Source organism: Vollenhovia emeryi, unplaced genomic scaffold (assembly GCF_000949405.1).
Source record: "Vollenhovia emeryi isolate VEMERY1.0 unplaced genomic scaffold, V.emery_V1.0 DF939121.1, whole genome shotgun sequence".
Taxonomy (NCBI): Eukaryota; Metazoa; Arthropoda; class Insecta; order Hymenoptera; family Formicidae; genus Vollenhovia; species Vollenhovia emeryi.
In genome coordinates this window covers 3,343,997-3,354,496 of record NW_011967245.1, presented here as the reverse complement: position 1 = coordinate 3,354,496, position 10,500 = coordinate 3,343,997, and the positions used below count along the sequence as shown (strand labels likewise).

The window sequence follows — 10,500 nt, the reverse complement described above, 5'->3', positions numbered from 1 at the left end:
CGTGGCAAAATAGATGTGAACCTGTAACACGTGCGAGAGAGAGAGAGGGGGGGGGAGGGCAAGATTCGCCCGTGCGTTTCGCGGAGAAGCTGCCCTTGGAGCTTCACACTCGCCCCGCCGATCTCTTTTCGATCGCCCGACCGCTCGTAAAGCACGACCTGACGGTTCGATAAACATTACGTGGTTGTGACAGCTTTACAGTATACTGCGGTAACGTTAAGATTATCGCTATTGATTTTAGATACCGAGACGCGAGCGCGCGAGTTACGACCGGACGTAAGTAATGGAGCTACGCGCGTGGACACGGGTAGCCCCTGCAATTGGAATGTGCGCGGAAGAAAGACCCGAACTTTTCCTTTCGCTCTCGTAACGTGACGTGCCCGGTATATATTAATAATTTAAGACGACTCTCTGCAGACAAATAGGACACGTAAGCGACTAATAACTCCGGGCTGTTCTGTGATATTATATTATTTTTACGACGCTTTCCTTATCACTTGCTTCTATAAAGCTCGCGCATGGAGAGAGAGAGAGAGAGAGAGAGAGAGAGAGAGAGAGAGAGAGTTTTTAAACTACGTTTGGTGTCTGGTGCGCGACTAAAACCCGGTTTCACCAAACGTCGCTTAACTTTGATCTTAGTTTAATACATTTTTGTCTCTTTCCAAAGTAACAGTTGGAAAGAGACAAGGAACGAATTAAATTAAGTTTAAAGTTAAGCGATGTTGGCGAAATCGGGCCTTAACTTTAATTTTAGCTTAATTCCCTTTTGTCTCTTGCTAAAGTAACAGTTGGGAAGAGACGAAGAACGAATTGAACTGAACTTAAAGTTACACAACGCTGGTGAAACTGGGCCTAAAAATCAAAAGCTTGACAGACTGAACTTTTTACGCTTGAAGACGTTAAATTTGACAATTTCGCGTTGCATGACGCCGCCGTAGTGAAGCTAGTATCAATCTGTATTGCGTCCGTGAAAGACGTTACAAGTGCCAGCTCCGACGAAGGAGAGATGGGAAATTTATTAGACTAATTCTATCTTAATGTTCGTGAATACGTGAACGCATTACTTATGACTGCTCTATTGATGTTAAATAAACATGAATTTACACACGTTGAATGGCACACGCATAATGGTATAGCCGAGGAGAACGTTTCGGACAGGAGCCCCCAGATATTCTTTCATTTAAATAACATTGGCATTTAGACAAGAAACAAACGTCTCCAGCAAAAGTTTCACGTTATCAAGCAGAAAACGATGCTGACTTGCAAACTTTGCCCGCATGCATTTTTCATAAGGTACTCATTTTAAATGGAACACGATATATATTCCTATATAAAAAAAAACTTTTTTCACTCTGAATATTCAAATATTTATGTAAAGCTATAAAAAAACGTTCGGATAATTTATGGAACTAATTTACGAGAGGGGAGGGGGAGATTTCAAATATTGTATGATTTTGATGAAACGTGAAGTATATATTAAAAATACAGATTTTTCTATAATTTTAACGTGACCGTCTTCATACATAAAATAACAAGATAAATCGATCGATACTAAACATGTCGAAAAAATTCTTTCATAAAGTTTGTGTTCTCGACATATTTGGGGGTCGCGAAGGGAAGACACCTTCTCCTTACGATGTACATGTATAAGAACGCAGCTTACCATTCGTACAATATTAATTCTACGTAATTTTATATTAACTTACTGTTTCCCCTACAAACGTTAGCTTTGATTTAAAGCGTTTCGTCTCCGAGCGCAATTTGCGAGGAGTTTGGAATTAGCTGAAGCATTAGGAGAAAGAGATGACGTCTCCCCCCCCCCCCGCCCTCATCCCGCGAGTACTTTCTCGGCGCGAGAAAGCGTGTGGAATCACGCGGCGTGGAATCGCGCAACGAAGAGGCGAAGTTACGCGTGGGAAAATGAGCCGCGACGTAATTTCGCGCCACAGCCGGCAGCCCGTCCCAGTCAGAAATGACTCGAAAACCGACGTCGAAACAATATCGAATCGATGCATTTTTGGTCCCATTTTCGACTTGGCTCGAAAGTCACTTCGTGACTTTTCGAGTCATTTCTGACTGGGGTAGACGGAGGCGCGTCTCCGGGGGACGCGATGGCAGAGAACGATCCGTTTGGTCGTAGACGCAGGTTGTGAAAGATTATTGTATACGACTTACGTTTTTTTTCTCTGCCTTGCCTTACGTCTACGACTAAGGCCCGATTTCATCGGACGTCGCTTAACTTTAATCTTGGTTTAATTCATGTCTGTTTCTTTCTAGACCAACAGTTGGAAAGGGACGAGAAGGGAGAGAAAGAACAAATTATAAAGCTAAGCCTAAAGTTAAACAACGTTGGTGAAACCGGGTATCAGACTACGGATTGAGATTGGGATTAGATTGAGATTTGATCATTCACAGTAAAGTGTACTAATCTCAAGTTTAGTAACTTTGACTCTAATTGGTCACGTTTCAATCTAATCTCAATCCGTAGTCTGATACGGGCTTAAGGGGATGCTGGAGTAATTCTGCACTCTTGCACCTTTCTAATCTAGAAACTGTCAGTTCACGGAAATATTTGTATATTACAGAAATGTTTCCACGAAACAGGCAGTTTTAAATGCAAAAGGTGCAAAAGTGTAGAATCACTCCAGCATCCCCTTAAGGGATGGACGACGGGTACCGTTGCGGCGAACGAGGCGATCCGCGCGTCGTCGTTCCACCGTGTCGCGGGTCTTCCGACCACATTTATTCTGTGATAGATACACGTGCGTTTTACAAAACACGGACGCGCGGGTGCACCCGCGATGCTACGCTGTACGATGTTACCTAAGTTTATTTCGCGAAATAAGACGACTCGAGACAATTAACACAAGGCGTTCGTTCCTCTATCATTTCCCCCTTTCCGCACGCCCGTCCTCGCAGCCACGGGCCTAGGACTGAACGTCGTAAGAATTTTACGGGCTATTGTGCGCGCTGTGTGTATCGCGCGTATGTTTTCCTTCCATACTGAAATTACCGCATAATGCTAACAATAAGAGCCTCCAGTTATATCGCACGCGTTTCACAAAAGTCTTGAAGTTTTCTTTTGAATTCTTAAAGTATAAGTGGCCAAATTTACCTTTCATATTTCTTATTTTTCTAGAGTGAAATTTTAAGATTTCAAAATTTCAATCGACCTCAGCTGGCCACATTTATTAAATTAGCGTTCACAACGTTTCGACCTTCGGTTTTTCCAGGTCCTTATCAAGTGGGATCTTGTTACGGAGTCATGTTGAATACAAGTAAAACCGCATCTTGGCGGAACGGAGTTCTGTGTTAAGAGCAAAATTTTCAGGCCTTTCAAGGTATATTTTCCCGGGGTAGCCGCCGAATGCCGGCGCCTAACTGAATATTTCGGCAACAAATACAATCTTTCAATAATTTGCTGTATTACTACTGTTGTTGAATGCCGACGTAAGCGGCGCGATTCTCGTATCATTCTTGATATTCGCTTCATAACAGGAAATAATATAATACAGACACACAGAGTAACACAATTAATCGCAATTATAATTATGCAACTGCGAACGTGAAATCATGTACGTTATTTCTCTCTCGCTTGGATTTCGCGTTTCTTCTTGCCGGCGATTGTTTCAACGTTGAACAACAAAATACCCAATCTTCACTTCGATCAGTTTTTACTCGTGTCACCGCAGAAAATTGGAAAATATCGGTTTTACACACACACACACACACACACACCGATCTTTCTTTTTCCAGCGTTTTCAGTCCATGCCCGCAACAATGCCGTACTTTTGCGTAGGCACAGAGACAATTAATCGCTCGCCCGTGTCTCTCCTATCGAGACGATTCATCGCAGGATTTCACCGGACAATGAAAGCAAGGGGGCACGAGAGTGATTAGAAACACACGCTCTCGTGGGCATTTCACCTGCGTTTCCAGAGAAAGCGCAATTTAATATCCGCGCTCGGCGGCTATCGACTCGACGGCGTTGCTCATCCGTTCGGTTTCTAAACCCAACGGCACGCGATACTGTCACGGTATAACTAGCAGGTCCACTCCGTAATTCGTTTCGTTTTTACGTCGATCCCTTCTGCGCATCCGACATTGTTCTGGGCTGACCAGTGAGAGAAAAGTTGTACGTGTGGTAGTGTGCGGCTTTGACGAGTACTGAAACAGGGAACTTGCAGTCAACCCAACTGGCGTATTCCTTTATTTAGCAAATACAACGTTTCGACTCTACTTTCGGTCCTTTTCAAGTACTACAAAGTGAGTTTGACTCTGTCTTATTGATGATGACTCACTTTGTAGTGCTTGAAAAGGACCCAAAGTAGGGTCGAAACGTTGTATTTGCTAAATAAAGGAATATGCCAGTTGGGTTGACTACAAGTTCCCTGTTTTAACTCTTAATCATCACTGGTGACTATAAGTAACTTCTTTCTTCGTTTGATGAGTACGTACTCTCTAAAATTTGTGGAGTGAAAATACTGCCATGGAGTGAAATGTTTACTCCATTGGAGTTAATATTCACTCTGTTGGAGGAAATATTCACGCCAATAGGGTGAACATTTCACTCCATGGCAGTATTTTCACTCCACAAATTTTAGAGAGTATACACATACACACGTCGCTGGATCCTGCCTGAGTGCATAGCGGAATACCACGTGATCGGGACCGCAAAGATCAAAGAGACTTAGTCTGCCCAGAACAATGCCAATACGCAGAAGAGATCGGCGCAAGACAAATGACGGAATGGACCTGCTAGTTATACTATGATAGTATCGTGTGCTATTGGTTTTAGAAACCGACAGAGAGTTGACCTATTAGCTGAGCCAATGGCACGCGATACTATTTTTCTACTGGATTTAGCCTTAAGTCATCTAAAACTTTGCATCCTGACTGGCTCTCGTAAGCAATCCAGTAGGAAAAGTAGTATCGTGTGCCGTTGGCTTAAATCCGCATCGATCAAGGACTCGCGGAATTGCGGCCTCGCGCGGTGTGTCAGGTTGCAATCTTTCCTCGTCGCGCGGCGATTACGCGACGCCGCACGCGAAGCGAGGCTGGGGAACAAAATTCGCGCGGCCTTGGCGGGCACGTTAATCGCGCGGTCGCCCGCGCCCGATCGATCGATCTTCGCGAAGATGAAAGATCGTCGGCCGCCGACACCGAAAATCTCCGGCCGACATCCGCGCAGCCCTGCTCGGAGGCGCGCCGGCCCGCGCCGGCCCCAGTTGGCCCGCTGTCAGCCTCGATTGGCCCCGTTCGACCCATTTAATCTCTGCGACGGCACCGCTCGCACCGCGTTTCGAAATCAATTGTCCCCGGCCGATCGAGATCTAAGGCCTGTTCTTTATAGTCTGCGTTACGTCGCGCTTTCCGCTCCCACTTGAAGAATGAAATAGGCGTGCGTTTAGAGAGGAAAAACGGGAGAGGAGGTGACAAGAGTTCAGCTATCGAGAACAGACTTTCCGATCGAGGGAGACGCGAGACGCGGCGAGCCCGAGAATCCGAGACGCGAGTCTCCTTGGGAAAATATACCTTAAAATTTTACTGTAGAAAAATAAGAAATGTAAACAGTAAATTTGAACACTTTATACTTTTCTTTGAGGTAAACTTGCTTTAAGCATTTAAAAGGAAACTTTAAGAATTGTGAAAAGTATGTGATATAATTTACAATACCGCGTGCGGTTTTCTTTCTACGAGAAAGTGCTGTGCCGCGCGGCCCTCTAGCGGAAACCTCGACAGACTTGGCTGTCTAAAAATTACTTCAAGTGTCCAAAATTACTCTAAAATTTCTTAATAGCGAAGTCGATTGCTTGCACTGGTGCGCACTGAGTGCACGCTAAGGCTTGTTTACAGTCAGTTCTTATATTTAACTGTGTCTTAAATACATATTCAGAGTATTTAGTCAAGAAATGATTCCTTAGGGCCAATTTCACAAACGTCGTTTAACCGCTAACCCATGGTTAATTGATCCTGTCTCTTCTTGGATAACAAGATAGAGAAAGATAGGAAGTCGACTGAACTCTGGTTAACAGTTAACCGACGTTTGTGAAACTGGACCTTAGAGTTACAATCTCATTCAACTTATTCTACGCCTTAAACTAAACTTAGATCTACGACGGATTTGTTACGTTAATATTTTTCGCTTAAACTTATTACAGTATATTTCCGTTTGATTTTTCGCACAGCCAACTATTTTTCTGCTATTTTTTTTGTCAGATTGTCCCAGCAAGACACGCGGACGAGTGGTTGCTCTCATTTCTGCAAAGAAAGGAAGTGGCGGGAGCCGAAAAGCTGCTCACTCGAAAGAGCGAGCGAGCGAGCGAGCGAGCGAACCTTCCGCCATTTGCACTGTTCGTCTGTCCAGAGTGGAGAAAAAAATTAACGAGTTCGATTTTCGCAGGCTGCTCTGTAGCGCGGGTGTCGGACAAAGCGGAGATTTCGAAAAACTTCGAACGATGCGACGCATTCTTCCTTCCATTCCATTCCTTTTCCGCGCTCCCTGCAACCCGTCTCTCCGCAGAGATAAAAGCAACGATTCTCACCCACGCGTCTTGCCGGGGCGACCCGATAAGTTATCCGGCCGTTTCTTTTGCTCCTCTTCTAGAGGGAAATTCCTCAACAATTCTCAATGACTCCCGGACCGATCGAGCTCGCGGTGGGACTAATCGATAGCCGGAGTCCTTACTGTACTACGAAGATATTTTTATTTTCCCTCTGTCAACGCTCCACAAATATCCGCGTCCGCGGCGCAAAGTCCGGAGCGGACTTCCCGACGGAACGTCGCCGTCCGGGGAAACGGCCGCTGCGAAGACGGTCATCCCGTTCTAATTTCCGCTAATCTGGTCCAAGCGTCTGATTTATAATCGTCGCAAACGACGCGGCGAGACGCTTCTCTCTCCCCCCCTCTCTTTCTCTCTCTCTTTCTCCCCGTCGTCCCGGTAACGGCGTCCTCGCGTCGTTACCCCGCCGTCGCGCACAGCCGCCGGCGCGCCGTAGCCGCCGTCGCCGCCGCGCCGCTGCGACGGCGAAAGCGGTGGTGGCGACGGTCAGTGGTGATGGTGGCGACGACGGTGGCGAAGGTTAATCGCGGGCGTTCCGTGCGATCCGCGCGAGCTCGATAGTGAACGCGTCGCTCGACGGTGGGCAGTTGGCGGCCCGCCGTTGCTGATAAAAGGTGCGACACGTACACAGCGCGGGGGCACGCGCGCGCGTTACGCACGCGGCCATGCTGTAGCGTCTCGCCGCTGCGTGTTTGGGACACACATCGCCGCCCGCGGCCGTCCTTGTCGTCGTCGTCGTCCTTGCCTTCCTCTCGCCGCCGTTCATGGACAACGTGGTGGCGCACAGCCCGGGCGGGCTGGCGAGGCTGTCGACGCTGCTGGGCGCCCCGGAGGCCGCGCTGCGCCTCCTCGTCTCCATTCTGCTGGGTAAACCTAACCGTTTCTTCCTCGCCCTCGCGCGCGCCTTTTCCTCCCCCGGGGGGCGCGCGGCACCGCCGCCTCCCCCCGCCTCCCCCCCCCCGCCTTTCGTCGAGATCTCTCGCGTCGCCCTCCGTTTCCGCGCGCTCGGCGGTTTCCTCGCGGCGGGTCAATCCGCGTTCATTCATGAACTCCGCTCGATCGCCGGCGTGCGCGACCACCCTCTGCCCCTCGGGGACAACCCTCGCTTCGGATCGCTGCGCGCTGCGCCGTTGCCGCCGCGCGGGTCACACGTTGGCGGTGTACAGTTGGTATAGCAATCCATAACGGCGTAATTGTGCCCCTACGCGAAGGTTGCGCGCACTGATCGTTAAAACACACGCGCTCGCCGTCGCGCCGCGCCCCTCCCCCTCGTCGGGCCGCCCCGCTCCCACGAGCCGCCCGCGCGAGCGGCAGATTCGAAGCTCCGTAACTCTGGTCTCTGGCCTTTTTTTTTTTCTCGTCCTCCGGGATGACTCGGCACGTCGCGTCTCGCCTGCCGCGCGAGCCCGCCTCCGTTTTTCGCGAATTCTACGCGCCTTGTACTTCGGCCCCGCGTACGTCAGCGGCTTTTTTCCGCATTTATTGTTGCGCAATTATAATATATTACCGCGTGCGACCGGTCGACGAGTGATTAGACGAAACGCGTACGTGGGAACGTGAGGCGCGCGCGCGTACATGTGTGCACAAGTGTGTTTATTTACGACCGTGTCGCGTTACATAACTTATCTTCCGCCGTGGCGCTCGACTTTTCCGCGAGACAAGCGCGATCCATCCAGCCGTCGACCCGAGGTCGGGTTCCTGTCTCCTTTTCGCGGAGCCTGACCCGAGAGATCGAGAGATGCGTGAAGCCCGTATCGGACTACGGATTGAGATTGGGATTAGATTGAAATTGGATTGAAATTTGACCAGTCACACAGTAAAGTTTACTAATCTCAAGTTCAGTAACTTTTAGTTCAGTATTAAGTTTAGTACTAAACTAGCAACACCATATGCCAACCAGACATTTATAACATTTTATTTCATGTCATCCTCATATTTCGTCTTATGTTAAATCACCGATTCTCACTCTTGACTAGTCACATCACGCTACTGATTGTCAAACAATTTTTAGATCGCTTGATAAGGACCAAAAATTGTGGTCGAAACGTTGCGAATCAACTGTATCAAACTTGCCAGACATGGTCAATAAATACTGCCTATTTTTAGTAACTTTTACTCTAATCGGTCAATTTTCAATCTAATCTCAATCTCAATCCGTAGTCTGATACAGGCTTTACGCATTTTCGGGTGGGGGGGGAGGGGAGGGGATTTATTTTAAATGTCAGCCTCGAGCGAACGAGGGCCGCGGTTATTTGACACTGTTATTCTAATCCCGGGTTAAGGCCCGGTTGCGCCAACGCCGCGGGATTTTGGCTCCAGCTTAATTCGCTCTCTTCGTCTCCTTCCGTTTCCTTCAGAGAGAGTCAGAGAGTGAGTTGAGCTGAGGTTAACGGCCATTCTACAATTGCGTAAACGCGGTTGTTAGCGGTTGTACAGTGTTGTAGAACACAGCTTTTAACTAGCATCCCCGATTGTAAAGCCTGTTGCAAAAGATGGCTGAACTTCATATCTTTCACGAGTACAACGATGTGGGACGTAAAGGCTAAAGTCAACGTCCGCGAAACTCGCCCTTAGTAAAAAAAATTCATTGTTAGATTGGTGTGATCGTTGCGAAAAGGGACTCGCGATTGAATTTGGACGTTGAAAACCCGCTGTCTCGTAATATGAGACTTTCCTCTATACCTGCCGAAGGTGCGGCAGGCTTGTGTCTACAGTATATGTTTGCTCGCGATGGCACGCAAAGCAAGGGACAGAATTTAAACGGACACGTTGCGCAAGGATGCAGACGTATGATAGGCACAAATAAATTTGTGCTTGCGCGCAGAAATAAAGAGATGAAACAAGAAACGCGCGGAACGAAAGGAGGAAACGTTTATCTTCAGAACTTGAGCCTCTCTTCCCGTTCGTTGCTTTATCTGATAAAAAATGTTGGGTTTCGCTACATTGACTGCATTCTTTATCAATATATCTTTATCAACATAACAACAGTTATATTATCATTATAACTGTTTATCAGATAATGCAATGTAAAGTGACTCGGAGCGAGTCAAAATAAATATTCAAATAGAATGATTGTTGAATACCCGGAAAAAAACGACGTGGTGTCGACAAAGTTAGTGCAATTGAAATAAAATCGTCGAAACTAACATTAACATTAATGATAAGTTGTTTTAAGAATCTGGGTGAACTCGGTTCAGTGCTCGAAATTAAGATCCGTAGCAAATACAATTGCGTGAATTATTTATGTTTCTGGCAGCCCGTGACGTTAATGTTTAATTCAAGCAACTTCATTGTTTCTGATTAAATATAATTTTTTTCCGTGTACGTACATACAGCATTTAATACTATAATTAGAAAGTAAACGTATAATACATATATAGTAGTTATACATAAATTATAATAAAGTAATACAATAATTATGTAGCAGTCGCGCGTTATAGGTATATTATTATACAGGGTGTTTCAGGGTAAAGTGTCCTAACTTAAAATATGAACTTAGGACCTCAAAACAAGAAAAAACTTTCCTCTGGAGACATGTCTGTAAACGCTTTGTTTAAGAGATATTGACATCTAAACATTTTTCATTATAAAATTTTATGAAATTGTTATCGGGTTATAATAAATAATTTAATAGTGTGCTTCAAATATTTTATTATTAAAAAATATGAAAATTTTTACTTAATTATTTTTGTTCAAAGTGACGGCCTTGAACATTGAGACAGGCTTGACATCTGTCTTTGACGGTAGCAGTGGCAGAGCGGCACTGAATAGCTGTAATTGTTTCACATGCTCGAATAATTCTTCCTTGTAAAGAATTAATGTCATTAACCGGCTTTTCGTAGAATTTTTGTTTAATAGTACCCCAAGCAAAAATCCAATGGTCCGTCAAATCCGTCAAAGACAGATGTCAAGCCTGTCTCAATGTTCAAGGCCGTCA

At 46.2% G+C, this 10,500-nt stretch overlaps 1 protein-coding gene across 3 annotated transcripts in view; it reads left to right on the top strand.

Moving 5' to 3' along the window:
• The first annotated feature begins 7,040 nt into the window (after window positions 1-7,040).
• The window catches only part of LOC105570273 (lysophospholipid acyltransferase 5), a 10,422-nt gene continuing 6,962 nt past the window's right edge, over window positions 7,041-10,500 (top strand). For all 3 annotated transcript variants that reach the window (XR_001009573.1, XR_001009572.1, XM_012027351.1), the window contains exon 1: window positions 7,041-7,430. Coding sequence is in view for 1 of the 3 variants with exons in the window: in XM_012027351.1 (XP_011882741.1) it covers window positions 7,328-7,430 (103 nt within the window). In the remaining 2 variants the exon portion in view is untranslated. The remainder of the gene's footprint in view (window positions 7,431-10,500) is intronic.